General features: G+C 39.6%; 1 protein-coding gene across 1 annotated transcript in view; it reads left to right on the top strand.

The window, feature by feature from the left end:
- The window catches only part of LOC106931435 (breakpoint cluster region protein), a 45,953-nt gene extending 19,100 nt beyond the window's left edge, over positions 1 to 26,853 (top strand). Inside the window, exons 3-23 of the mRNA XM_088009091.1 lie at positions 1,249 to 1,353; positions 5,576 to 5,761; positions 6,657 to 6,764; positions 6,919 to 6,979; positions 7,071 to 7,123; positions 7,211 to 7,351; positions 12,276 to 12,397; positions 13,223 to 13,388; positions 13,551 to 13,670; positions 14,462 to 14,537; positions 14,634 to 14,738; positions 14,830 to 14,904; positions 17,149 to 17,246; positions 17,352 to 17,483; positions 21,675 to 21,734; positions 22,133 to 22,242; positions 22,684 to 22,823; positions 22,941 to 23,075; positions 23,178 to 23,283; positions 25,330 to 25,489; positions 25,575 to 26,853. Coding sequence (XP_087865217.1) covers positions 1,249 to 1,353; positions 5,576 to 5,761; positions 6,657 to 6,764; positions 6,919 to 6,979; positions 7,071 to 7,123; positions 7,211 to 7,351; positions 12,276 to 12,397; positions 13,223 to 13,388; positions 13,551 to 13,670; positions 14,462 to 14,537; positions 14,634 to 14,738; positions 14,830 to 14,904; positions 17,149 to 17,246; positions 17,352 to 17,483; positions 21,675 to 21,734; positions 22,133 to 22,242; positions 22,684 to 22,823; positions 22,941 to 23,075; positions 23,178 to 23,283; positions 25,330 to 25,489; positions 25,575 to 25,664 — 2,349 coding nt within the window. The 3' untranslated portion in view covers positions 25,665 to 26,853. The remainder of the gene's footprint in view (positions 1 to 1,248; positions 1,354 to 5,575; positions 5,762 to 6,656; positions 6,765 to 6,918; positions 6,980 to 7,070; positions 7,124 to 7,210; positions 7,352 to 12,275; positions 12,398 to 13,222; positions 13,389 to 13,550; positions 13,671 to 14,461; positions 14,538 to 14,633; positions 14,739 to 14,829; positions 14,905 to 17,148; positions 17,247 to 17,351; positions 17,484 to 21,674; positions 21,735 to 22,132; positions 22,243 to 22,683; positions 22,824 to 22,940; positions 23,076 to 23,177; positions 23,284 to 25,329; positions 25,490 to 25,574) is intronic.
- Positions 26,854 to 27,897: the final 1,044 nt, after the last annotated feature.

Genomic DNA, 27,897 nt, shown 5'->3' with positions numbered 1-27,897 from the left:
AATTTATCATGATAAATCGATGACAATAAATCTACATTTTTAGGTAAGATAAGAAATCACAATCCACAATAAATGATAAGCAGTATGATACACGCTCACTCCTGCTTTGTGTTGGATTTTTCAGAATGAATCTGTTAAAACCTGCAACATTTCTGGTTGTAGAAAATGTAAAAAGGTTGAAGAGATATCAACACTGCACCTTGTTGAACCCACACTACACCTTTTAATCTGAGTTACTAACTAATTTTATTATGAGATTTGCTTAAATTCAGGTAAATACAGATGTATGTAAATGTTGATTCTTTGTGTTATTTCAGCTTCATTTTTGGTGAAAGATATGAACAAATCTGTCTGATCATAAATGGATCCATTTAGTTTGTCACAATTGCTGCATCAAGCTCAGTTAAATCACATCTAATGGGTTATTTCTGACGTGGTCCAAATAAATTTGCTTGTATCAGATTTAATTGCTGAATTAAAAGGTGTCAGAATGGCAAATTAAAATGGGAATGAAAGTACTTCATATATGTTTACATTGCAGTATTCTCTGTTTAATAGCTGAGGTGCTGTATAAAAGCAGAAATAAAAAAAAAAAAGTGCCAGCCGATGCACCCACATGCCACCAATTAAATGCAGAGCAGCATGTAGCTGCCAGATGGGGGAATGCTTTTCATTGTGAAGCGGGGCGTCAGTGAAAAGGCCGCACATAGTCAGCAAACACACTGTAGCCAAACAGATGTTGGAAATAAAAAAACCTAACATCACTACCCATTTTTTTGCTCTGTTCCTCTCATATCTGCGTTATTCTTCTCTTCTGATGTGATTTTCAAAGCCTAAATGATGATGGCGGGTGGGGGTGGAGGGGGCTGGACTTCTTTTTCATTCCAGCACACACAACAACAGAGTTATTACTGACAGAGTTATTCCAACTGAAATGAGCGATATCGTTGACCCGCTTCAAACAACTCCTTGTGGAGAGAGAGAAAACAAACATTTGTCTTTTTTAAGAGGTGAGGAGTGTCCGCTGCTGGCCTCCTGGAATGTAAAACTCCTACAGAGTGTGATCACGACTCCAGTTCCCGCATTGCCCAACAGCTAGTTAAGGTTTTCTGCTTGTGAGCAAGCTTTTAAAGCTTACGTTGCATTTCAATTTGTTGTCATTAATCATCTTGATTGAAAATTAAAAATGTCTTCATATCTCACAAGGTTTTTTTTTTTTCCTTCCCCATCATTTCATGTTTGTATCAGGTGGAGCTGGAACAGGAAAAGGGGCAGGAGATGAGGAAGTGGGTTCTGTCTGGGATCCTGGCCAGCGAGGAAACTTACCTCAGCCACCTGGAGGCCCTGCTGATTGTATGTAACGACTCTTTATGCTGAAATGTCATTGGTCACATTCTGAAACGACCATAATATCCACAAGAGATGCAGCCAAATATTGTCTGGTCAGATTTTCAGATTGGTTGGTGATGACTCGTCACTAGCTGTTGAAACTGCTGAGAGAATAATACATTTTTAAGCTTAAATTACTAAATCATTGTCAAAATGTTCTAAGTACTAAGTAAGAATAATTAGACACATGCTAAGTTTAGATAATTGATATAATGCGCTTTTTAGATTTTCAAATCATTTTCTTCTAGGGCTGAAACGATTCCTCGAATGATTCGAGTACCTCGATTACTAAAATTCCTCGAGGAAAATTTACCTGCCTCGAAGCTTCGTTAATTTATGTTTTATTAGTTAGCGCACCGTGTTCCGGCCGGGACTTCATTTGCGTTGCGCGGAGCTCTCACTTCCGCCTCTGAGTTGTTGACAAAAGCTAAGTCTCAGCGGCATAAAGTCCAATCTGCAAGATTGGCCCGTGGGGATTTTATTGATTGATGATAATGCCCGACTTTTTATCGTTTTTGGGGTACCAATAAGCATCCTTAAAATGACTGGGGGATGCCTGGAGTACGGCAGCATTTCTCCTCCGGGGCTGCTGGTTGAAAGCGAACGGCGGGAAGAGCGCTGAGGTGAGCGGATAGACTGAACAGGGCGGGCGGCTGAGTAGCTGATGCTTACCGTGTAAATGTAGCTTTACCGACGAACCGCACAATAAATTTCATATCCCGGTCTGAAGAAACGGGTGGCGGAGCGCATCGTACATGGCTGGTAGATGAGTTTCTGAGTGTGACCAGTGTAGGTGTCGTAAATATCCCGTATTGCTTCCCCCCGTGTTCGTCCCCCGGTCTAACGGTTCGTCAGTCCGCTGGTCTATTTCCTCCCCTCCACCCCATGTTCGTTCATTCGCCCTCTCCTCCCACTCCAGGCGGCATTTCCCGTATTTTCAAACCCAAAGCGTGACAGGTTAGGTGGCAAGGTGAGTTTAATTAATCTATTAAACTCACTGAAGATGAATACATAAACTAAAAACTGGATTGTAGACATTTTTTATAAGCATATTTGTGAGCCTGCCTCTTTGTTATTAAATTCAATATAATTTCAGATTTTTCTATAACTTTTCTTTTGGTTAACTTAGAAAGTGAGCTATTATTGTTACAGGTTAGTTTTCTAAACTACAAGAAAGCAACTGTTAGGGATGCTCAAATGTGAACAATTGGACTGATATTGATATCTGATAGTAACACCGGTATTATGCCAGATTTACCAATATTTCATTTTATAATTTTTTTTTTATCCGATTACTCGATTAATCGTAAGAATAATCGATAGATTACTCGATTACTAAAATATTCGTTTACAACAGCCCTATTTTCTTCTCCCTTAGGATTTGTTTCGATAAACATGACAAATATTTAAGATGATCAGGTAAAAGGCATATAGCTAACGGTTCTTTATTTTGCTTTTTTTCCACACATAAGCCCAAATTAAAGAAAAAAATCACACAATTCTTAAAAAAACAAAAAAAACAAATTGATGGATGGCTAGCAGATGGCTCCAATTTGGTCCCAAAATGATAATTTTCAATTTGAGTGTAGTTTAAATGAATAAAAATCCAAAATAAAAAAAACTCAATGTGAAACGAGCCCATTACTTTAATATGAGGTGTAATATTTGTAAAACGTTAACAGTATACACAAAAAACGTTTTTGAGCCGCCTGGGCTACCGGTCCTGTAAGCCCTTTTTAATGTCTGGCTCAGCCTATAACTAAAATCTGGTTTTGGGGGGGTTTGTAACTTCCTGGATGAGTCATCAATGCCTCATTGGAGTAACCGTGGCAACCAGCCATTCCAAGGAAGGCCTCCCTACTGCTCCCAAAGTTACAAAGAAATGGCTTTGTAACCATTTGGAAATTGACTCTTTTTCCTCATCTGTTCTTGAATTTCTTTAGATCAGGACGTGATACGTTTCCTTTTTAGCTCATTTTATGTTGTCAGACAAGTTTCCATATAACGAATTTCTTGTTCAAACAGGTTTAGAAGTAAAACAGGCCAACGTGTGGCTTGGGAAACTGAAGATTAAAATGTGGTTAATCAGTTAATTCATGGCTTAACCAGTGGAGGAGGGTATGGAAACTTTTTCATATAGGGCCATGATAATTTGGATGTTTTTTTTATTTATTAGTAAATAAAATAATCTGCTGTAACCTGAATATTATATTTACTCACATTGTGTCTGTCTGAAGTAATTTCTTTCAGGATTTAGCACATCTAAGTGAAAACAGAAGGAATCTTTATGAGAGGCCCCATGGGCCAAAACTTACAAACTCTCTTACACATACTATCAAACTCTCTTACACATACTATCAAACTCTCTTACACATACTATCAAACTCTCTTACACATACTATCAAACTCTCTTACACATACTATCAAACTCTCTTACACATACTATCAAACTATCTTACACATACTATCAAACTCTCTTACACATACTGTCAAACTATCAAACTCTCTCACATTCACAGTCAAACTCACCTCCGGTTTATGTTTGATTCATGTTTCTCTCCTGCGGCTTTAAAAATGTAAAACTTTGTGTTAATAGATTTGCTAAAGAAAATCATGTATCTGAAAATAAGTTAAAACATATTATGTGGGCAAAAAATTCTGTAAACCACATATGTGCTACCTCAATCAAAATTGCTGACATTTGACATGCAAAAGAATCTTTCAGATTACATAAACAATACCTTACCAGGTACTTCTCTCACTTCAGGATGACACAGGGACAACCTCTATAAGACCAATTTTAACTGAGGTTGCACATATGTGCTTTACAGGATTTTTTTCAGATACATAATGTCATTTTGCAAATTAATTAACACAAAGCTTTAGCCGCCAGAGAGAAACTCGATGTGTGAGTCAAACATAAACTGGAGGTTTGCTTTTATTTTGAAAAGAGAGCGCCATAACTTGTGCTGTCGCGCACATTAAAATCGAGTGCAGGCTGGCTTTGCTGCCATTTCCAAAGAGGTGGCTAGGTTTATCCCACTGATAGATGGGGTTTCCGATGGTGGCTGTTGGCTTCTAAACACTTCTGATAATGCTGACATTACTGTGGGAGAGTTAACGATGTCATTTAAAATATTAGTTGCCTCTGTGAGTCACTGCCGCTCAGCTATTTTTCTGTCCGTAAAAACCCGCCTACTCCTGCCTGGGGTCCAATCAGAAACTGAAATTTTAAGTCAACTTCCATTGACTTAAAATACATGTAAGAGAGTTTGACTGTGAATGTAAGAGAGTTTGTAAGTTTTGGCCCATGGGTAAATGAATAAATCTCATAAATAAATAAATAAATAAATACATAAATAAATAAATAAATAAATAAAGTCTGATAAATCTTTAAGTTGTCAGTTCCATTTTCACAGCATAATGCCTTTTTAGGTATTTGTTTTAGCTTTTTTAAAGAAATATATTAAGCATCTATTGTCTATTTGATCATTCACTGACTTAAAAGATTTAAATACCTAGAAGGAATTATGCAAGATGGATCTAATTTGGGCTGCAACTCTTGTGTGAGACGATCCACGCCTGGGCAGATCCAGACATGGGCTTTCTGTCTGAACAAGACCAAAAGTCTAATTATGGGAGAAAAAAAATGTTCGGTTACATTCTACTTGCTCTAAAAATACCAATATTTGTTTGTCTAAAAGTTATTTTTTACCCTGCTGGTTATCAACAGCACGGATTTAACATATAAAATGAACAGATTTTCCCCAAAAATGAATTTCAAGTTTGGGGGAAAAAAAATAAAAACAAAAAAAAAACAGAATAATTTAAAAAATCAAGCAGAAAAATGAACGGTGTAAAATAAAAATTTTATGACGATGTTTCTTGAAAATTAGCCTACTAGCAAAAACCAGAACACATTTTGCACTGCTATTAGATTACTAAAATAAAATTGACATAAATCATTTAGAATATAATTTATGCTTCAGAAAATACTGACAAATCTGTACACATGAGCAATAAGAAATGTATCAAAAACATTTTCTGCATTCAAAGAAACAAAAACACATATTAGTCAAAGCTTCAAAAAGTTAATAAATGAGTGATTTGAAGTACAGTATTTTAGAGTTTCGTCAATTGAAATTTAAATTGTTTAGGGCTGATAGGCTGTGGTTGCCTCTTGTAGCCCATGAAGCCCCTGAAGGCGGCAGCCACCACCTCCCAGCCCATGCTGACCATCCAGCAGATAGAGACCATTTTCTTCAACGTGCCTGAGCTCCACGAGATCCACAAGGACTTCTACGACGCTCTGCTGCCCCGAGTCCAAGACTGGAGCCACCAGCAGTGTGTGGGCGACCTCTTCCAGAAGCTGGTACACTGGTTTGGTTTTGATTTCACTACACCGGATTCAGTTGTGTTGCTCTCTTGAGTCCTCGTAAAAGTCAGAGGAAGTAGTGCCTTGTTTTTTTCTTTTTTGGGGGGGGTGGGAGGGGGTTGCCATGGGTGATGACATCTAGGAGACAAGTCAACGTGTCTTGACAATGCTTCAACATGCAAAACTTGTTTTTCCACTCACCTTGATCCAACTTGAAGGAAATTGAGGCTAACGCTAAAAAAAACAAAAACAGAAATAAAGGAAGCTGGTGGGAAAATGGCTGGTATGAGTAAATTCTTGCAACAATAATCTTTTTTTCATTGCATTTGATTAATATTTACTTACAGCTCAAAAAAAAACAAAAAAAACCCTTGCGATCTAAACCTTGTAAGAACGCACTGCATTGAGTAAGGAGAAGCCTGGGATAGTGTGTGGGTTTTCCATCAAAGAGACCACCGTTTAGCACGTGAGCAACTTTCAACAAGCTAATTACAGCTCTGCTTAAATGTCATAACTTTGATCGCTAATGATTGCTTAAAGAGCAGAACACTTGCCGAGTGGAAAGGTGATGGTGTCTGGCTCTAATTGTAACTTTTTTGTGTGGATCTCGTTGAAACTCACGTCTGATCCGAGTAGACTTCCTGGAGGCGTCCCCCGGCCAGATTAAAGAGCCGCTTCGCCACATTACAACCAGTAAAGAAGTGCTCAGGGCTCCGTAGGAGGTTGAGCTACCTCGGCGAAGACGAAAGATTAAAGGCACACATGTAAAGGGGTTTATAAACGGCGGCCAACGCTGAATCAGAATCAGCTGGGTCGGCTAAGTGACGCATGGCGTGCTGTGCTCACCAATGCCCTTTAGTAACGTGCAAGTCTCTCTCTATGTTTGCCGCAGGCCAGCCAGCTCGGGGTGTACCGGGCCTTCGTGGACAACTATAAGGTTGCCGTGGAGACAGCAGACAAGTGCTGCCAGGCCAACGCGCAGTTTGCACAGATATCTGAGGTATGTGGAGCGGGGCCGCGGCATTCGGGGCTTTGCTGCCTGAGACAAGTGATGACGGGGCAGTTTTCTCTAGTCCTTTTCAGCAGCTGCAGTCAGTCAAGCTCGCTATGGATTAATCAGGGTGTTTGTTTTTTTGTTCTCCCTCTTATCTCAGAATCTCAAGGTTAAAAACACAAAGGAATGCAAAGACCAGTCTGCTAAATATTCTCTGGAAAGTGAGTATTGAATCGGATGAAATATCAACTTTCCTGGTACTGGAATCCATTTTTTTTTTTTTTGTTCACTGTGATGACTCCTCATCCACAGCTCTCCTCTACAAACCTGTGGACAGGGTGACACGCAGCACTCTTGTTCTCCATGTAAGTCAGTAATTGAAACCACGATTTTGCACGGGGGAATCCTTTTCAAAACTGAATTCCTTTTGATTTTTCTGTTTTGGCCTTTAGGACCTGCTGAAGCACACACCCTCCGGTCATCCAGACTACCCGCTGTTACAGGATGCCCTCCGCATCTCTCAGAACTTTTTGTCCAGTATTAATGAAGAGATCACCCCACGCAGACAGTCCATGACCGTTAAAAAGGGAGAGGTGAGTTTCTCATGAATTATGTTTAGAACTCTTCTTATATTGTGAAACCCTTGACGTTTTGGTACAAAGCTGTTTTGATCTTTATGAACTAAATGTGAGATGAAGGGGTTGAATCTTTTTGCTAAGACTTTACAAAATATTTTAGTGTCTACCCCCATCAGACTTATTGGTCTAAATGAAGAGCACTCTTCAGGATGTTTACCAGGTTTTAAGATCAATGTGATCATTGCTTGTCTCAGAGTGGGTGGGAGAATTTCAATTCTGAAATCTTCTTCATACATGTTGAAGAGTGGGACTACAAGTTTGTCGAATTCAATGGGGAAGCTGTCAAGCCCAGGAGCTTTACCACTATTGATACTCTGTGTGGCCTGTGAAATTTCTTAAATCGTTAAATTTATGTCCAACTCCTTTTTTGTCTCTTCTGTGAGGAGGAGGATAAGACCAGAGGAAGAACAGAGGAGGTCTTTATACTATTAATTGCTCTTTCATTTTGTATTTTCTTAATTCCTCATGCCAAGAGTTTCCCAGCTTTCTCTCCTTGGTCATAATAAGATTGCTTTAACCACATTAAACATTTTGCTGCTGCCTCATAAGATAATTTATTATATTCATTTTTTAAACGTAACAATTCACTCTGCTTTATTTGGTCATTGTTAGTATTTAAGTCCAATTCCAAAAATGTAATTTGGAATTAGACTTAAATTCCAAATTAATTTAAGTCTAATTAATTTAGACTTAAATTAATTAGTCTAAATTAGTTTAAAGTGCACAAGTATTTCTAAAAGCGTTATACGAACATGTGGAAATATCTTGCATAACAATAAAGAAAAGAGAAAGAAGTTCACTCCGTAGCTGCCTGTGACTTATAGATATGTCAAAGATAAACTGGATAATTATGTCAGCTGAGGTATAGAAGTGCAGCTATCAATTATGAGCAGCTTATTTAGTAGTTCAGGAACTGAACCACTTACCAATAGAGTCAGTCCTATCCAGCATGTGTGCGGATTGTTCATGTCAGTCCTGAACCATTTCCAAAACTCAAAATACATCTCATATCTTGGACCAACAAAACAAGGTTAGCATGGTGACGCAGTGGTTAGTGCTGCATCTTCATAGAAAAGAGATCTTAGTTCTTAACCAAGCGCCTCTTTCTGTGGACGTTTGCATGTTCTTCTTGTGTTAGTGGGGGTTTTCTGTGGGTGCTCTGGTTCCCCCCAAATTTCCAAAATCATGTAAATTGGGGTTATTGACCAATGTAAATTGTCCTCAAAAAAGGTCATTTCTGGAAAATTTGAATTTGCAAACCGTTTGGATTGGAGAAACACAAAAAGAGCAATATCCAGTGAGAGTTGAACTCTCCAAAGGTTGCCCTTTGTCACAAATTTCTAGGAGCCGTCAAGGTGTTGATGGGATCCATTTTGGTGGCCTTAGGATCGCGTCTGCAAAAAGGATTTATTTTTTGCAGATGTGATGAAGTCCTATTGGCTTCAACTGACTGTTTCATACTTGGCTGTTTACTGAATGTAACTGTTTAAAAGTCTGTTAAAATAATTTTCAGTTCGTGTCACCGCAGTCACATTTAGCTTATGGAAAAAGTGCCCATCACAAAAATCCCCAAAGGTGTGGTTTATAGACAAGTGCGAGGTATATAACTGCAGCATATGTGGGAATAGATATCTGTAATTTAAATGCAAGCTAAGGTAGGATTCAGTCCAGACAGGAGTCTGTTTTATTATTATTATTATTTTATAAAGATTGTTTGAATTTCTATCAGTAATAAATATGTTGTTTTAGTTGTGCAATTCTAAAAAGGGCAAAGTGGGAGAAAAACCTATCACTCAATGAAATGAAGCTAACTAGCTCATCACTGAACACAATGTTGCTCACCTTTTTCACTGGAACAGGAGAGGTTATACTGGTATCGGGGTTAGAACTGCTGCTGACTGATTCATCTGTTAAGTGTGGTAAAAGGTACAAGTACAAGTTAAATATATGGATATGTTGGTAATTTTTTTCCCTTTTGTTCTTTAAATGCTAGAGAAATGGAGGCAAACAGTACTCTGTAGCTAAGCTAATTATGCTAAATGGTTGATAATCTCTCAGTCTACTCACCTCTCTTGGAGAAAAACTGGGCTACAAATTGACACTCTTGTCTTTTTTCTCTCTTTCTTTGAAAACCTCACTTTATAATTTTTTGGCAGCATAGTAACTGCAGCAGTCGTTCTTTTTTTTTTCTTGTAGCAGCAGTCCTTCTTGTTCTAACTTTGCTGAACATTGGAACGAACCATTTCATTCAGATCCAGGGAGGTGTTCAGTGAAAATATGGATATGTGCTTTTTGGTCTGGGAGTGGTAACATTTACTTTTTACTTCTAAAAACAATTCAAAAAACATAATACAACTAATTTTGTAATTGACAGGACCCCATTCCCCCCCTATTTCTATGAAGAAAAAAATTACTATTTTATGGTGGCCCCCTGTTGGTCAGGGACCCTTGGAATTGTCCTAACTTTCCCCCCTTACCGGGCCTCTGGATGTGAAGCAGAAAGACATGCATCCCCATGCATTACATTAAACAATGATGGGACCTTAAAATGGATCAACAGCTGTTCCTCGTTTCACCTTTAATATTGTAAATTAATATGAAGACATCATCATATGGACTTTCCCAAATGATGAAAGTCCACTTCATTTAATCTTCACTGAGCTAAACGGGAAACTGTCTGATTTCTACTGTAAATGTATCATGTGTCAGGATAGCGCATATAGAAAAAGACAGACCCATTAGAGAGGGAGGGGGTGAAGATGTGTAATAATTCCCCATGTGACTTCCAGGTTTACCGTCCCGCATTTTATTTGGAAAAAAAAAAAAGAATTAAAAAAAAAAATCCTCCTTGTGGATTTCAGGATCACACCTATAATTTCCTCCCTGCCCTGACAGTTGACGGTAAAAAAGCTGAGAGCACAAGGTGTCTGGAAGGCACAGTAAGACAGCAGCGTGAGTCAGGCCGCTGCTGACTCACTGGCCTGAATGCCTGTTGCGAAAACAAGCAGGCCGTTCAGGAAGCAGCACAAACACTGGAGGCTAAGAGGTCTCCGTGTCGCACAACCAGAAAAATCTGCCGTTCTTCGCGCCGCGCTCACTCCCATCCTTCCCTGCTGTGGTGTCAAATGTGCTTCCCAGAAATCACCGGCATGTTGCCTTATCGACCAGGCTGTCGGACGGAGAAACCTTTTGCACTGGGTGGGCGTGCTGACTTGTCTGTGTTTCCTGACTGCCTTTTCCACTCCCTTTTGTAGAGCACACATCTTATTGCTTGGATTCAGATGGTCTGATTGGGAACTTCCTCTGTTCTTTCCTGGGAACTTATCCTGCCCAGAAGAATAGGATTTAAAGTTCCTAAGAAAAGTCTTTTGCGTGTTGTCTAAGGAACCCTGAAACACCACCAAGAGATTTACTGATAACAAGCCAAGCCTTGACAATTTGCTTGAAAATTATGAGGTGGTTGTGGCAAATGACGAGCTGTTGGCTAAGTTTGTATCTCTGCTAATGTTTTTGCGCCGTAAGTGCCTGTAATTACCCCAACCATTAAAACCATAAGAGTTTATTTAACTTTTCCTCTTGTGCATACCCCAGCGCTTTACTTGTGCAGAAAAAAAAAGAAACAAAACAGACACTCGGTGTTTAAAGCGTGACATCTCGTGCAGCGATGGCTCCAAAAAAATTTTTTCCATCGGAATTATTGACTTGCGGTCATGCTTGCGTCCCCAAAAACAATAAGCGGAAGTAACCCTGGCGCGGCGCTTTAAACGCAGGACTCTGCCGCTGGATGCGCTTGATTTTCTCACCAGAGTGTTTGGAATGAGGCCGAGTTGAGCTGGAGCGTGCGGAGCGCGGCAGAGGAAAAACATGCCGCAGTGCTTTCCCTGTTTTTCTGCAGTTGTGGTTGATGTGGGGAGGCACTCTCACATGAGCAGTGCCTCAGCGCAGGGGTCAGAGGGCACTGGAAGAATTTAGGTGCACGCTCTTGCAAGATAAAAGTTCAGTTCCATTATATCCGCCTTGAACCTCACTGTTTGGTTTGACTTTGAATAGAATGTCAAATACTTATGTCTGTAATTGAATACAGACTCTCCTTACAAAGGAGCAGTATCATGTAAAATCAACTTTTTTGAGCTTTTCATCATGTTGCAATGTTATTCACTCCTCAAAAACATACCAGGAGTGTTGCCTTGATTCGTTTATGAATGTTTGAGAAATCCTTTTATCGCCCATGGCAACCATTCAGCTGTGCAAAACTCCTGGTTGGACCTAGCTCCACCTTCGGTACGCAGCTCCTCCTTAGAGCTGCTGTTTAAAAGTTTCCACTCACAGGGCCCCACTCCCACGCATATTCTCCACTCAGCTCCTTCAGACTAGCCAGCAGCAAATAGCAAACGCCTGCTAGAATGTCGTTTCAGCTGAGCTCATTATAGGAGCTACTTCTTAGTAGAATGCTGGTAAAAGTGTTGTTGAAGGGTTGAAAGAGAAGCCATGTTGTGATGACTTCCTGAAGGTGGCATTTCAGAAAGAACAGAAGTTTTTCAAGATACAGAGGCCCAATTTCAAAGGGTTAATTTCTGTTCTGATGTTTGAATAGTCAGAAAACCATATTTTTCTACTTCTGCACTAATCCGCCAGATTATTCCAGTCAAAGTTCAGATCTAAATCCACTTGAGAATCCGTGGCCAGGCTTGAAAATTGAGCTATTTTTTAGCTTCTCCAATCCCAACCATTTTTCTTGCAAAAAAACATAAACCTGTTTCTTCTGTCCTGCATTTTATTTCACAGTTATGAACAATCTGTGTCCTTTTCTCACTCGAAATCCTGTTGAAACACATGGAGGTTTGTTGTCCACGACTGATTTGGTGTTTTTCTGTGGCAGAACCGGCAGCTGCTGAGGGATCGCTTCATGGTGGAGCTGGTGGAAGGGTCCAGGAAACTCCGTCACGTCTTCCTCTTCACCGACCTGCTGCTCTGCACCAAGCTGAAGAAACAGGCTGCAGGGTGAGTCCTGCTCAGAGGCGTTCTTGATCGGGCCTGAAACGATTAATCGGGTTAAACGCTAAGAATGGAGTCTAGAAATAATCGTCAACTGATTTTGTTATCGATGAATTGTTAACTGGAGTGTACAGACTCAATAAAGAAAAAGGCACTTTGCTGAAAGAACAACAGCCAAAGCAGTGACTAAGCCACAACCTTACAAAAGCATACACACGTTACATTTAAGTTTAACAAAAAAAACATTGACCCAGAACTCTTCAGGTGACATCGTTTTAGCTCCACCTGGCTCAAATCCTGTTAAAAAAACAAACAAAAAAAAACAACAACCATGTAAAGCACCAATTATTAATCAGTTAATCCAAAAAAATAATCACCAGATCAGCTCTACACTGTACTACTGATGTTAAGTCGAGCAGAAAGGAATGATCCACATGTTGTTTGTTGCTGCAAATTCTGTCTTTGCTACAAACAATTGAGTGTTCACCAAAGAAATGGTGTGTTATTGCATTTTTGGAAATAAAATGTCTATTTTCTTTGTTTTTGAAAAGAAATTGACTTGTTTAAGTGCGTCTTTTAATGCATCTCTAATATTAAAAAGCCTAAGTTGCTAAAGATTAATGGGTCCTAATCAAGATCAGTGATTTTCTGCTATTTTTCCTTCCAAAATCCTAATATAAGCTTTGCATGTCATTATTATTTCTACTTTTTGCATTGGAAAGTGAAAGATTATAACTGAGGCATTAGTTCAAAACACATTTAATGAGACAAGGAAACACATTACCATAATGGGGAGCCTTGAGAAGTTTTAATATGTTTGTCATCTTAAAGAAAAGGGCAACAGTATGACTGCAAATGGTACATCCCGCTGGCCGACGTGACCTTCCAAACCATTGATGACTGTGAGTCCAGTCCCATCCCTCTGGTCCAGGACGAGGAGATCGATGCGATGAAAATCAAGATTTCCCAGATCAAGAATGAAATCCAGAGAGAGAGGGTGAGGATAATTCAACCCAAAAACAATAAAAACACCAACAGGAACACAACATTCAAAAATAGTATGAGGAACTTAAACAGCACAGTGTGACTAGAGCAAAGTATCAAGTCTGTGACCCTGCAGAGCGATAACTCTATTCCTTTTTTTTTTTTTTATCTGTAGAGGACGACGAAAGGAGCTAAAGTCATAGAGCGGCTGAAGAAGAAGTTGTCTGAGCAAGAGTCGCTGCTGCTGCTCATGTCCCCCAACATGGCTTTCAGAGTGGCCAACAGAAACGGCAAAGTGAGTCACACTAACTACTAACCCACTAACCATGACATTGCACCAATTAAAAACATCTTTTTTTATTAAAAATTTTGCGCAAAGTTGAATTTCGCAAAGCTGCAACAGGAACAAATCTTTTTGCATCACACGAGTCTACTGGCAGAAATGTTGAAGAAGACGACAGGAAGTGGAAGGAGGATGACTGTTTTGGGGGGGTTTTGGACAATGTGCAGCTGGCTCCACCAGAGCTCTCACTGCATCACGCTGTTCATAAAAGTCGTGTGTCATTCCAACGTGATGAATCCTTAGCTCTACTGCAAAATTTCTGACGACTATTTCCCCAAAACGCTGCATAAGTAGCTACTTCCAAGTAGGCGGGGCTTATAGCTTCAATGCCTAAATAAGACGTCTATGTCCTCTGATTGGCTGACAGCTGTGGCTGAATTCTGAATATATATCATTTAACTATTTATTTCTGCTGCCACCACGATTTTTAATGACTTGTTGTGCAAACAAGCTCATTTACGTGTGATTTTATTTTCATTTCTTATTTAATGGAATCACCACAATTTCTAAATGTTGTTTTTTCAACATTAGAAGAATACAGACACAGTTTATATTCGACAGTCAGTAGCTGCATTTGTAACGAAAACAGCTACTGACTGGGTTTTAAAACACCATTGTGTTTATCTGATGATGATTTCAGGTGACAACTTTTTAAGTTTGGTTTCTGCTGCCCTCTGTTGTTGATGGCTAAGAATTACAGGATGGAGCCATGACGATTGTTTCTCCTGCTTTTTGTCTTTCAGGGATTCACATTTCTGATCTCCTCTGATTACGAGCGGGCAGAGTGGAGGGAGATAATTCGCGAGCAGCAGAAGAAGTGTAAGTTTCATTCTGTTTTTCAAACTTTTTTTTCCCCTTTGTCTTTAGCAGCTGTGATCTCACTTCTCTCTCTTGCCCTAAAATGGCGTCTTTCAGGCTTTAAGAGCTTCTCCTTGACCTCTCTGGAGCTGCAGATGCTCACAAACTCATGTGTGAAGCTCCAAACTGTTCACTCTATCCCAATGACCATGAATAAGGAAGGTGAGGGACCCACTTTGCCGCTTTTCATCCAGTTCATTTGAATAAACAACGTTTTGTATTTCCGTCGTTGACTTAAACTCCTCCTGCACAGATGACGAATCCTCTGGTTTGTACGGCTTCCTGAACGTCATCGTCCACTCTGCCTCTGGACTCAAACAAAGCTTAAGTAAGCAGTCCTTATCTTGTGCATTTGATCAGAGATCATGATCCCTGATGATTTTCGCTTTCCGTGTTGCTCTCTGTGCAGCTGCCAGCTGGGAGAGGAACAAGTGGGATTAGTCAGGAACGCTGCGTACAAGCTGCCTTAGATATGTCTGTTGCCTCTCGCATAACTGCCCCGCTTTACACTTTATATCACAAAGGCTACTGGTGATGTAAAGTGTTTGTGTCAGAGATACTGTCTGACACAAACCTTCATCTACAGAGACAGTGAGACTGAGAGTAGACGCGTAAAAACAAGACAGGAACAGAGATTGTTGTTCGTCCAGAGGCATCATGCTGCCTCAGAGACACTTCCCTGAGACAGTGTAGCACAGAGGCAGCAAACGTATTTTATTTTGGGTCGTGTCAAGATCATGAGTGTTGTGCCAGAATGTGTTGATGAAACCTATTAGTAAACTGCTAAAATATTGAGAAATAGCTGTGTTCTGCACCCATGAGGGCCAATCACCGATACCTATCACCGATACCGATCACACACATATATATATATATATATATATATATATATATATATATATATATATATATATATATATATATATATACCAAAAAAATTAAAGAATAAAACATTCAAAGGCAAAGACAGGATCCATTACAATAAACAATCCATAATTACTGAATGAAACCTTCCTGATAGCATGGCGGCTAGCTGATTACTGCTAGTTCTGATTGACTGTTTCTGACTGAGCGGAGTAATTATGCAGAACAGGGAGGAGATCGATTATTTTTTAGAGACTATCTGTCTCATGTTAGGAAAGCAAAAGTTTTATTACGTATGTAAAATTTATTTTTTTAGGTTAGATGCTGCAGCTTTAAGCAGAGGTTCGGTGTGAGCCTGTAGCGTAGCAGCGGTTCAACAGCGAGAGCAGAACCAGCGTCTTACATCGCAGCTCAAAGACTTACATAATTTTGCGGGTTATTTGTTTAGCTTTCTGACCGTTATGCTAATCCGGATGAGTGTTTGTAGCTGTGCGCTGCTTTACCTGCTATCTGATCCTCCGTATGTCTTTTTTACTGCAGTGAGCCTCGATGTAGCCAAACTCCGTCAAGTATGGCTTTGTTTTTATGCCATATTAGATTCGTTGTGTTGATGCATTTTGACGTGCTTCAATTTTCCGCCGCAACACGCAAACTTCCCCATTCACTCAGTGCGTTATAGTTCCACATCGCTTAGGATTTGTTGCTGTGCGTTTGCACAGAGTGAAGGAAAGAGGAGACCAGCTGCACAGGCAGGCTGCGAAATGAGTTGCAGGTGATCGGTTTATGTGATCGGCAACAAGAGACCGTGATCGGCGATCACCGATCATACACTTTTTCACGGAAATCGGCCTATTATGATCGGTGGCCGATCGATCGGCACACCTCTCTAATAGATACTATATTGGATATAATAATCAATACTAAATATACAGAACATTCACTGAACGGTGATCCAGAACTGCATTCTGGGGGATGTAGGAAGAAGAAAGGTTTTTATCTGCTCAATTTCTCATGATTGACTAAGCAAAGTTGGTGGCATCAATGAACTCAATCACTCGTTGGTTGCCTAGCAACAACCTGTTAAGTAACTTGCACGGCAGCAATTTCAAGTTATCATAACTGCTTAAAAATTAAAAACAATGATGTGGAGTGAAAACTGCATAGAACAAGAAAGGTGATGACAAAAGGTGATGGAGTTTAAGAAAGAACAGGAGTTTCTTAAGGAGACACAGTCCCAATTTCAAGGTGTTAAATTAGGAAGTAAATTTTCTTTTAAGTCGTATTTGGTATATGTAGCCTTTTTATAACTAATGATTGTAACACAGTTACTGGATTATGCTATAAACTGGCACTATGTGGCTGGGAAACACGTAATACTTCCTCTTTAAGTTAATGTTTTGTTTGTTTGCACTGTCTTTTCCTCTTGTTGATGACATCATTTAAAAAGAATCTCTAGACCGTTTTAATAGAAAAATAGATTTTGGAGCTGGAAATCATTTCTGAATTGAATCACTAAACACTGAGATATTTCCATCTGTAACTTAAACATCCCTATGGAGGATAGAGGCCCACATATAACATTATGGTGGGGCAGATTTGGGCCTCTGCCCCTTGAGTTTGACACATGTGATGTAGTGTGTGTCTCAGCCAGATGATTAACACAGATCCTTAGTGCTTTAGTTTCACTTTGACGCTGTTCTGCTTTTAGATCTGTACTGCTCCCTGGAGGTGGACTCCTACGGCTACTTCGTCAACAAAGCCAAGACCCGTGTGCACAGAGACTCCACAGAGCCCAACTGGAATGAGGTGAGGCTGCTTTTCTGAAATGCATAGCAAGATCATTCATTTACGTAGGCCTCATGAAAGGGGATAAGGTTTACATTATTTGATTTGCATTGTTTCCACTGCAAGGAGTTTGAGATCGAGTTGGAGGGCTCTCAGACCCTGAGGCTGCTGTGCTACGAGAAGTGCTGCGCCAAAACCAAGCAGAGCAAAGAGGAGGGAGAGATGACAGACAAGATTGTGGCCAAAGGACAAATAAAGGTAGGAGAGCGTGATGCGAGTTACAGGAAGCAGTTTCAATGATGTACTTGGGATGCAGCTGGGGATTCAGACTGCGCTGGTTTTCTTCCAGTTGGATTTTTGGGGACTTCAGGAATCATAGATCCTCAAAATGTCTTCTAAATATTATTGAAATGTACCACACTTTATTGAAGGTTAGCTTGGTGTATGATTTACTCATATGTATAAACAAAGTCATATTAACATGAAGACCTGAATCATTTCATAAAAAGTTTATTTATTCTGATCAGATAAATAATCATTTTACCAGACAAAACAAATTGTAAACTGTGAGAAGACAAACTTTTTGTACCAAAGTCTGTTGTATACAGATCAATTTAGGAATTGAATAAATTACTTAAAAAGATAAGAGATTTAAAAAGCACATTTTCTTTTAAAAGATCACTGAAATCCTATTTTTATTAAATCTTTTTTTTTTTTAAACCTAGGTTTATCTGTGTAATTTGTAAAATGTGATTTCTGACTAATCTTGCGCAGATTGCGTGTTGGATGAATATTTTTGTGTTTTCTCAGCTGGATTCCCAGAAGATTAGTAACTACTTTGATGGAAACTGAATGGGGATCCTAATAAATAAACAAACAGTATTGAAAACTTTTGAGATAAGAATAAATATACAGCGTTATTTCTCTCAGGTTCAGTCAAGGCTCAGCATCGTTTTTGGGTATCAACAGACATTTATTCTGGACAACATGCCTTAACAGTGTTAAAAAAATGCTGTCATAACTAAGAGAGGAAACAAAACCCTACGTTAGTTCACCAAATACATATAGGAATTACATAAATAAAAGACAAACAAAACAAATAAGATGTACATTGTTGGCAGCTTTAACTCAGGAGGAATATAGATTATTTCTGTACAGCTTCTTCTCACACTGAAACTTTTGTCATCTGATCAATGAATAAGAAACGTGTTGTACCAAACATTTTTTTACTTCTGTTAAATTTGTTGATCTAAAAGAAATTTAAAAAAAATTGTCCATCTGTTTCAACCGCCTGTGGTTATAGGTTGTATTTAAACTGTGGTCGGGGGATCGCACAAAATCATTCAGAGGGGCTGCAAATGGCTCCCGGGCCGCACTTTGATGCCCCTGCTCCAGTCTAGAGATGGCAGCTGCTCGTTCGTTGGTGTCTTTGTCGGCTAATCCCCCCTTCAAGGGCCTTTTGCTGCTTTAGAAGAAGTGAGTCATGAGGCTGGTGCTGGGTCAGCGGCGCTTGACCTCCTGATTGGGTGTTGTGACAGAGGCTGGATTAGACTTTGGGCCGACCAAATGTAGCTGCTGGCATCGCTCTGCTGAAGGGAGAGATAGTGGATGTTTGTTGATCAGCCGACGAAGAGATTTTCCTGCTGGGGACAGGTGGGTCAAACCACAGGAGAGCCTCCAGGGGGAGGAGCCTACGCGGGACGCAGGGCGAAAAGAAACTTTCATCACCATATTTTGTGGTACTATTTGGATAACAGTAAAAGTGATGATAAAAACTATATCTCTTCTTTTTCACTGCAATCTTAGCCCCGCAAATGCAAAAGCTGCTCTTAAAACAACATTCCTATTTGTAACACGCTGCTTTAGGACACCAGTCAAATAAAGAATTGTGATTTGCGTCACTAACCCGCACACAGCAACTGCACTTCATCATATTATCAAATGTATTGATATACTCATTGAACAAACAGTGGAGAAAACAGTAAAAGTAACAATCTCTACAATACGGAGATTGGGGGGTTTTAAACATTAAATGTGAAAATGATGGCTCAAAATACTTAACATGGAAAAAAAAACCATCATGATAAACAATTCAATAAATGGCCACTCCTATGTAACATTCTCGCCTTATTATTCAGCATTTAATTCACTTATAGTGTTATTTTAAACCTTTTTTGTCCTAACTTGATTGCATCTACAGTTCTTTGGCAAAATTGTTCAAACCTATTGAACATTTTTACATTTTGTCACTTTGCAACCAGAAGCTAAGACTACAGTTCTTTAGATCTCTTAGAGATGGGGCACGTGCTCAAGGGTCAAAGGTCACTCATACTAATACACGCTTGGTTTAAGAGGATCCTGTTCAGCTACCTGAGATTCCTCCAGCCAGAAGTCTTCACAGCAGCAGGCGAGAGCACGTTGGTAAGAAGGGGTAGGAGGGGATTCTCCTCCTTAATCCTACAAATCCATCTGGGAAGTAGAACAACACAGAGGCGAGCGTTGTTGGCCAGGCTGTGCAGCTGTGTGTTGCTTTGCTGGAAGAAGCGAGAGTCCAACGCCAGCTGGACAAGAGGATGCCACTGAAAGTCGTGTCAAGAATCCAGGAACACAATTGCGATTCATCAAGACCAAATCGATGGCTCGTTATTTAGGGATTGAGGCCTTTCTGCTTCTGTTAGCGCTACAGTTTACGGACTAGTTGGGTTTTATAGGGAAGTACTGCTTTCTTGTTGGTCGGTTGGAAACTAAACGTAAAACAGCAATGCCAGAAAAGATACGCGAGAGTAATCTGAACGAAGATGAAAGCTTGGACTGGGCCATCGATGGGTTTGAAGACGTGGGAGACCTGGCGGTGAGGAAACCGCCGGGTTCAGGGGCGCGCCTGTGGGACAGGGTCCGCAACAGTCTGCTCAAACCAAAGGTAAACAGCTGGAGGTGGAGTATATTATTACTGTGGAGGGTGACGAGTTATTTCCTGTTTGACCTCCATCAACGTGTTTTTTTAATTTCCTGGGTTTGATTATCTTTGAGGTTGAGCTGAGAGCTCTATATCGCCACTGATTGATTTTTTTTTTTTTTTTAATGTTATGTAAGTGAATAGATTTTTTTCTGTGGGCAACGGATTATTGGAATGAGATTTGAAGGTTTCTTGGGTGAAAGAACATCTGCCACGTTGCGCAGGCACAGAGCTTAGCAACAGAGACATGATGGTCTCTCATTAGCGATTCTCCTGATTACTCATCATTTACATTCCCATGGCTAAATTACACCCCTGGAGGCAACCCATGCCATGTCCAGGCATGGGTCGTCGTGAGATTGAGTGATTGGTTCCATTGTACCACATTATTAATACAAGATTTTTTTTTAAAGTGTAACATGATCTAATCAATCTTGTTCAAACCTTTTTCATACTGGTATAAAAAAACTATACAACATATTGATTATGACAGTCATAATTTTATTTGTACAATGAATTTATCTTAATCTTGATACATAGGCCAAAGGAAAATATAGAATTACCTCCCAGTAAGTTTTTCCTAGATTTTGCGTGGGGTTTTTTTTGCACCTAACATTACACCTTTTTGCTGTTTTACTCTACATAGAGTAACAACAACTGTTAACGCAGCTGATTAATTACTCCGGCTATCTGGTCAGCACTGAATAACTCCACAAAACAACTGTAGTTGGTCCGTCATCTTCTCTTGCATTTCATGAAACATGATTTTAAACTGAAGGAACATTTTGACAGAAAATGTCTTAGAACCAAACAAACTTTCTAAAACCTCAGTATACTTTGAAATCCTCTGCCGGCGAAGCAAAGGGCAAGATTGCTGCATCCGCATTGTACTATTTATGAACAAGATTTAACAAAATGTTTAAGAGGAATATAAGGGGACTGAGCATCACATCAAAAAAGAAATTTCAAGGAATTTGAAGGAATATTTAATCTTTGCTTTCTCTACCGTGCAGCTCTTGGTAACACAAGGTTAAAAACTTTGTAAAGACTCATAAATGTATTTATTATGATGTAGTACTCCATAACCACAGTTATGTCAGGGATAATGCATATTTTGAATGTTAACATTCCAAGACTAGAGCCTTGAGGAATCCCAAATAGGATCTTTCTCTGCTCAGATTTACAATTACTAAATGGCACAAAGTAGTCCCAGTTCACCAGTTAAAATATGAACCAGTTTAGCACAACTCTGCCAATTTTTCTGATAGTCAGTATGTAATGACCAGCTATGTTGAATGCAGCAGTGAGATCTAGTGGAACCAGTGCAGGAGTTTTTTTTTATTATTATTTATGCATCACTTTTAAGACAAATGTCACGTTTCAGGGTTTATCACACCATCCACAAACTGAATTTGAATTTTGATCAGAATTTAATTTAAAATGAGCTAATCCTAATCTCATAGAATAAATCCATTTTGTTCCTCTTTTCATAGCTGGATCCTCAAACTCTGCAGAATAAAGACTGGCAGAGGACGGTGATTGCCGTGAATGGGGTAAGTTGTATTCCAGATGAGAATTAGGCAAAGCTGGAGTTGACTTTGAATGTGGGCATTATTTAGACAATTGCAGTAATAATAAAATCATGTTATTTTAAATCGCCATGATTTAAGTCTTGAGATTGCTTAGAATAACCTTGAAGTAGCTAAGAGGGAAATATCTTCACATTACAGCAGCAATGTTTGACCAGTAACCAAGGCGTTGTTACAGTTAGCTATAAGAAGCTACGGTAAATTACATTAGGGTTTATTATAAGAAATGAGTCCTTATATAAAAATCGATGGTCTTACTGATTTCCTGTGGCCTCAGTGAATGGAGTTCAGGTCTGCTTTCAGGCAGTTAATCTCATGTTACCAAATCGTCATCAGCTGCTTCTTTCTCCGACCCGATGTAGATCGAGGTGAAGCTGTCGATGAGATTCACCAGCAGGGAGTTCAGCTTGAAGCGAATGCCGTCACGGAAACAGTCTGGAGTCTTCGGAGTGAAAATCCACGTAGTCACAAAGTAGGTTTCTAATACGATGTTCACATGATTTTCAGTTTGTATATTTGAGAGGATCCCCATCAGACTCTACTACAGTAGAGACTAGTCTTCCTGGGGTCCACACGTCAAATGTTACAATAAATCATACTTTTACAAAAATCACAAAAAAAAGACATTAAAGACACAAGCAAAATCAAAAGACAAAATTCAAATTCCTCAACAATTTGAGGTTTCACAAAAAGACATCACATAAAACACAGAAACAAACTCACACAAAATTTTGACGAGGCAAATTAAAAACAAACTGTGACAGTCTTCACTTTAATGATAAATTCATCCAATCTGTCAGTTGATCTTCCACATGTCAGTGACTCAACATACACAAATTAAAAGACATTTGCTATTTTTTTATAGTCTGTCTCATAAAGCTTTGGGTTTTTCGTGCATCTCTGTTCTGATTAGGCGCGAACGCTCCAAAGTCCCACTCATCGTTCGCCAGTGTGTGGAGGAGATCGAGAGACGTGGGATGGACGAAGTGGGGATATACAGAGTGTCCGGTGTTGCTACAGACATCCAGGCCTTGAAAGCCGCTTTTGACTCAAGTAGGTTTGATCTAAGTTTGTCATACAGACATTGTGGCGGGATAAGAAGAAGTATTCTTTTACACTACAATGAATTGTAAGTAGGTCAAGTTGCAGCTTTTCTCGTGCGTTCCGCAGACAATAAGGACGTGTGCGTGATGATGAGGGAGATGGACGTGAACGCCATCGCTGGAACACTGAAGCTGTATTTCCGCGAGCTGCCGGAGCCTCTCTTCACCGATGAGCTGTATCCCAACTTTGCTGGAGGGATCGGTCAGTCGTCACCTTGTTACGTTTTCACCACTCTCGTTTTGTCGCTCTTAGATAAGTTTGTGTTCTGACGGCAGTGAATCCACCTTTGCTTCTGTCTTCCAGCTCTCTCAGACAGCGTGGCTAAGGAGAGCTGCATGCTCAACCTGCTGCTGTCGCTGCCAGAGCCAAATCTGGTGACGTTCATCTTTCTGCTGGATCACCTGAAGAGGTAAATAAATGACTGGTAAAATTAAGCCATACCTTCTGTGTCTTTACTTATTCCTCAATCTGTACTAAAGAATATATGCCAGTATGAGATTCTTAAAATAAATATGGAAAATATGATATAATCACTTTTATTTACAACAAAAATGTGAAGGAGCCATTTTTTTAGCAAACTACTAGGGAGAGGAGAGGCTCTGTTGTATAAAATAAAATAAAGTAACCTGATAAACTTTATGCTCACAAACAACAGTGATTCCAGAAGTGACTATTTTTGATGAGTGTAGCAAATGTGCCTCATTTGGGTTATTTTTTGTGTTGCTACTATTATTTTTATTTTTTTTATATTGTCCTAATAAAGATTCTGTATTTTGAGGATTTTTTTTGCTTTTTAATATTTTAAAGTAAAGTAAAGCCATTTTTAATCATGTTATATTTATTTTTATTGTTGTGTCGATTAGAGGTGTGCCGATCGATCGGTCACCGATCCTAATCGGGCCGATTTTCGTGAAAAAGTGCATGATCGGTGATCGGCGATCATTGGCTCTTGTTGCCGATACCGATCATCTCATTTCCAGCCTGCCTGTGCAGCTGGTCTCTTTCCTTCACTGCGCAAACGCGCAGCAACAAATCCTAAGCGATGTGGAACTATATCGCACTGAGTGAATGGGGAAGTTTGCGTGTTGCGGCAGAAAATTGAAGCAGTCAAAATGCATCAACACAACGAAGCTAATACGATATAAAAACAATGCCATACTTGACGGAGTTTGGCTACATCGAGGCTCACTGCAGTAAAACAGACATACGGAGGATCAGATAGCAGGTAAAGCAGCGCACAGCTACAAACACTCACCCGGATTAGCATGACGGTCAGAAAGCTAAACAAATAACCCACGAAATTATTTAAGTCTTCGAGCTGCGATGTAAGACGCTGGTTCTGCTCTCGCTGTTGAACCGCTGCTACGCTACAGGTAGTAATATTTGACAGACGGAGCGCCGCTTCTGCTCCACCTGGTAGTGACTCTCACACCGAACCTCTGATTAAAGCTGCAGCATTTAACTTAAAAAATAAATTTTACATGTATTAAAACTTTCGCTGTCCTAACATGAGACAGATAATCTCAAAAAAAAATAATCGATCTCCTCCCTGTTCTGCATAGTTACTCCGCTGAGTCAGAAACAGCCAATCAGAACTAGCAGTAATCAGCTAGCCGCCATGCTATCAGGAAGTTTTCATTCAGTAACTCAGGATTGTTTATTGTAATGGAACCTGTTTTTGCCTTTGAATGTTAAGTTTTATACTTGAATTTTTTTGGCAATGTTGAGAGGTTTTATTTTGGCTCTTTGCGTTATTTAGCCTCTTCAGAGCCTTCATATGTTTTCAGTCTGTTAAAGGTAGTATTATCAATAGCAGTACAATTTGCACAATGCCTGTTTTGTTTAGTTTTCTTCTTGAAAAAAGTTATTAAAAATAAGTTTTTGTCTAAATTAAGGTGAATTCATGGTTCCTTTTTCCACATGATGTAACCGGTAGTGTTTATGATAAAAAAAAAAATAATAATAATAATTATGTGATCGGTATCGGTGATCGGTATCGGTGTATCGGCCCTCATGGATGATCGGTATCGGTATCGACAGGAAAAAACCTGATCGGCACATCCCTAGTGTCGATGTAAAGGTTCCTGTCTGGCAAGAAGGCTGACTCACCTCACTGAAACCAAATCTACCTAGTGGTATAAATAAAATTGATTGATTGATTGAATCAACATATTCTCATTTTAAATAATTGTCAAGAAAACAATCCATAGATTTTTACAGTCATAGAGAGTGACAGATGTACCTTAACAGTGTCGTCATTCAGATATAGTGGGTAACATCTTGTTTTAGTGACTCAAAAGGCAATTTGTTGTCAGAAAAGTTAATTATCTATTTCTTTTTAACTCTTTTGTCCTTTTTTTATTAAAAAAAATACTAATCTACTTTGAAAACCAATGGAATTACAAACTGGAATGTGTTTGTGTCTCTAAACTTGATGATGGCTTTGTTTGTACAGGGTGGCTGAAAATGAGAGCTTCAACAAGATGTCGCTGCACAACCTGGCTACTGTTTTCGGTCCCACTTTGCTTCGACCTTCGGAAAAAGACAGCAAACTCCCGTCCAGCTCCCAGCCCATCTCCATGAACGACAGCTGGTCTCTTGAGGTCATGGCTCAGGTAAAGCCCATTCTGAAACATCAAACCACGTCACCGTACGGTTTGGAATATTTGCGTGACCGTCTCCTTGTGTTTCTGTTTGAAGGTTCAGGTCCTTCTCTATTTCCTCCAGCTGGAGAACATTCCAGCCCCCGACAGCAAGCGGCAAAGCCTCCTCTTCTCTACGGAAGTATGACAGGAACATGAACAACCTGGGCCATAACGACCCCGCTCTGAGGAAGAATGTCCGGTTCCCGTTGCCCCTACTTCCATTAGCCACTAGGAGGCGTCATCATCCTCTGTTAAAACTGGAAATGACCACCGCAGTCAAAGCCATTTCTTTGGGAGTTAAGCTTGTGGTCTGTTTACGTCAACCTGCTGTGTCATAAAAAACACTCCCCTTTAACATCTATACGTGGAATATATCATTCCTTTATTTTTTAATTTAAATCTGAAGAAGCAATATTTCCTGTGCTTTGTTCTTCTGATGCCCCGTTATGTCTGTGTGCACATTATCTCCATATTCACACTGGAGTTTTTTTCTTTTTCTTTTTTTTTTTTTGCTGTTTCTGGATTTTTATAAGATTTATTTCTGGCTGTGGATGGTTTGATGAAGAGACATATTTTTCTTGTGTGTATATAGCTATATATATATATATATATATATATCCTTCCTACACCCCCACCCACCCAAACAGTTTAAATTCACCTGTGCCAACCTTCCCATTCTGATGACCAAAAGAGCTTTTCTGTCCTCCTTATGTTTACACCATCTAAATTTTGTACAGAGACTAAAGCTGTAGGCAGCACACAACATGCAGGCATGTTGAGTCAACCGGTCGACTTGTTGTGTTTTCTGTGAATTTCTGTTTCTTGGTTTGTTTTCCCAGATGAGCTACAGGGTGGACATGAGTGTTTTTGTTTTTGTTTTTTTGAAAGGAAAATCATTCCAGGAAATCTACCTTATCTCTTTACCCTGCCTAACATGGAATGTATACCATGCTGTGTGTAATGTCGATGACCTGCATTTCAGAACTGTTCACCTTTCTTTTTTTCTTTTTTTTAGATTGTGTCAGCAAGCTGAACTTCTTGTGTTGCATTCCTCCTTCGTAGTTTGCCACAGTTGTAGAAATAACACCATTTTCTGAAAACACTGCTTATCAGTAGGACAATCAAAGTGCAGCACTTCACTCACACCCAGCCTCACTAGCAGTTCTCTCAGAAGCCTGTGGGGGGGAAAAAATGCAAATCTCTACAACTAGTCAAACACAAACTGTAATCTTAAAAGCTTTTGATTCATGTTAAACAAGCAATAATTCTTAGTGATGCTTAGGATTTCCTTGTACCATATGTTTGATTTATGTAAATAAAAACTTAAAAACTTTTTATTTTTATTTTGCAGGTGTAATGAATAAATGCATCACGTGATGTGTAAAATATCTGGGTGAACTCATAACAAAACCACCTAAGTGTCAACCTTTCCCTCCTGAACGGTTTGTCAGCTTTCCCACCATCTTAAAATGGTGGGAATTTTAAGATGCAAGAGTTTTGATGCATTTAGCATCAGAACTCTTTGATGCATTTAGCTTTAACTTTAATGAATGAAAGGTCCCCAAGTCTTTCCCCCTACCCCCTAAGTAAAACGCTGCTGAATTATTAAAGTACAATATTCCACATTAACTTCTTAGATGACACCATCAGTTATTGGGGAGCACTGCTAATCCACCTAATTTGCTTTTGCTGCTCCTCTTTAATAATGATCTTTGCCCATTATGACTGATGGAAGACATGGTTGGAACTTTCTTCTCTCTGCTCTTTGGTCCTGCTCTGCATCCATAAAGATTCCTTTTTGCCTCCAATGGGATTTGGGGTTATAGTTCATATTATTTGGGGTTTTGACATCCTAATCAACTGCCTTCTGTTGTAAAAACAACACAGTGTTGCCACAGTTATGCATCATTACTGAAAGTAAAAAAAAAAACAAAAAAAACAGGCCAAAAATCCTTCCAGCTACACAGCATCCGAAACTAGAGAGAGCAATTGGAGAAACTTGCAATTTATCAAAGAAAAACAAATGAAGAAAAGTCAACAAATAAGAACTAACAGAGCTACTCCAACATGCTGCCACCATGACTGGTGCAATTCCAGAGTTTGAACTTCTCATTCAATTGCAATTGTTTGCAAGTAACCCAGTTGTGGTTATGTCGGTCAGTCTGGTATGAACAGCACTGCCAAGCTGATCCCACCAGTGTTCAGTGGGGCTGAGGTCAGGATTGCAGGCCGGCCATTCCATCCTATCCACTCTCAAATACTGGAGTTAGTCTCTGATGAACCCCACTCTGCAGGTCGGGGCAGTGGCATTCTGGTGGATAGAGTTCGGTCACCAATAGTAGAGATGAGGGACTACTTCTGGTTGTAGAATCACATCT

This window comes from Poecilia mexicana, unplaced genomic scaffold, assembly GCF_051168715.1.
Source record: "Poecilia mexicana isolate PSO_F unplaced genomic scaffold, ASM5116871v1 scaffold_9, whole genome shotgun sequence".
Taxonomy (NCBI): Eukaryota; Metazoa; Chordata; class Actinopteri; order Cyprinodontiformes; family Poeciliidae; genus Poecilia; species Poecilia mexicana.
The sequence above is the reverse complement of the archived record's forward strand: the minus strand, read 5'-3'. Positions and strand labels throughout refer to the sequence as shown.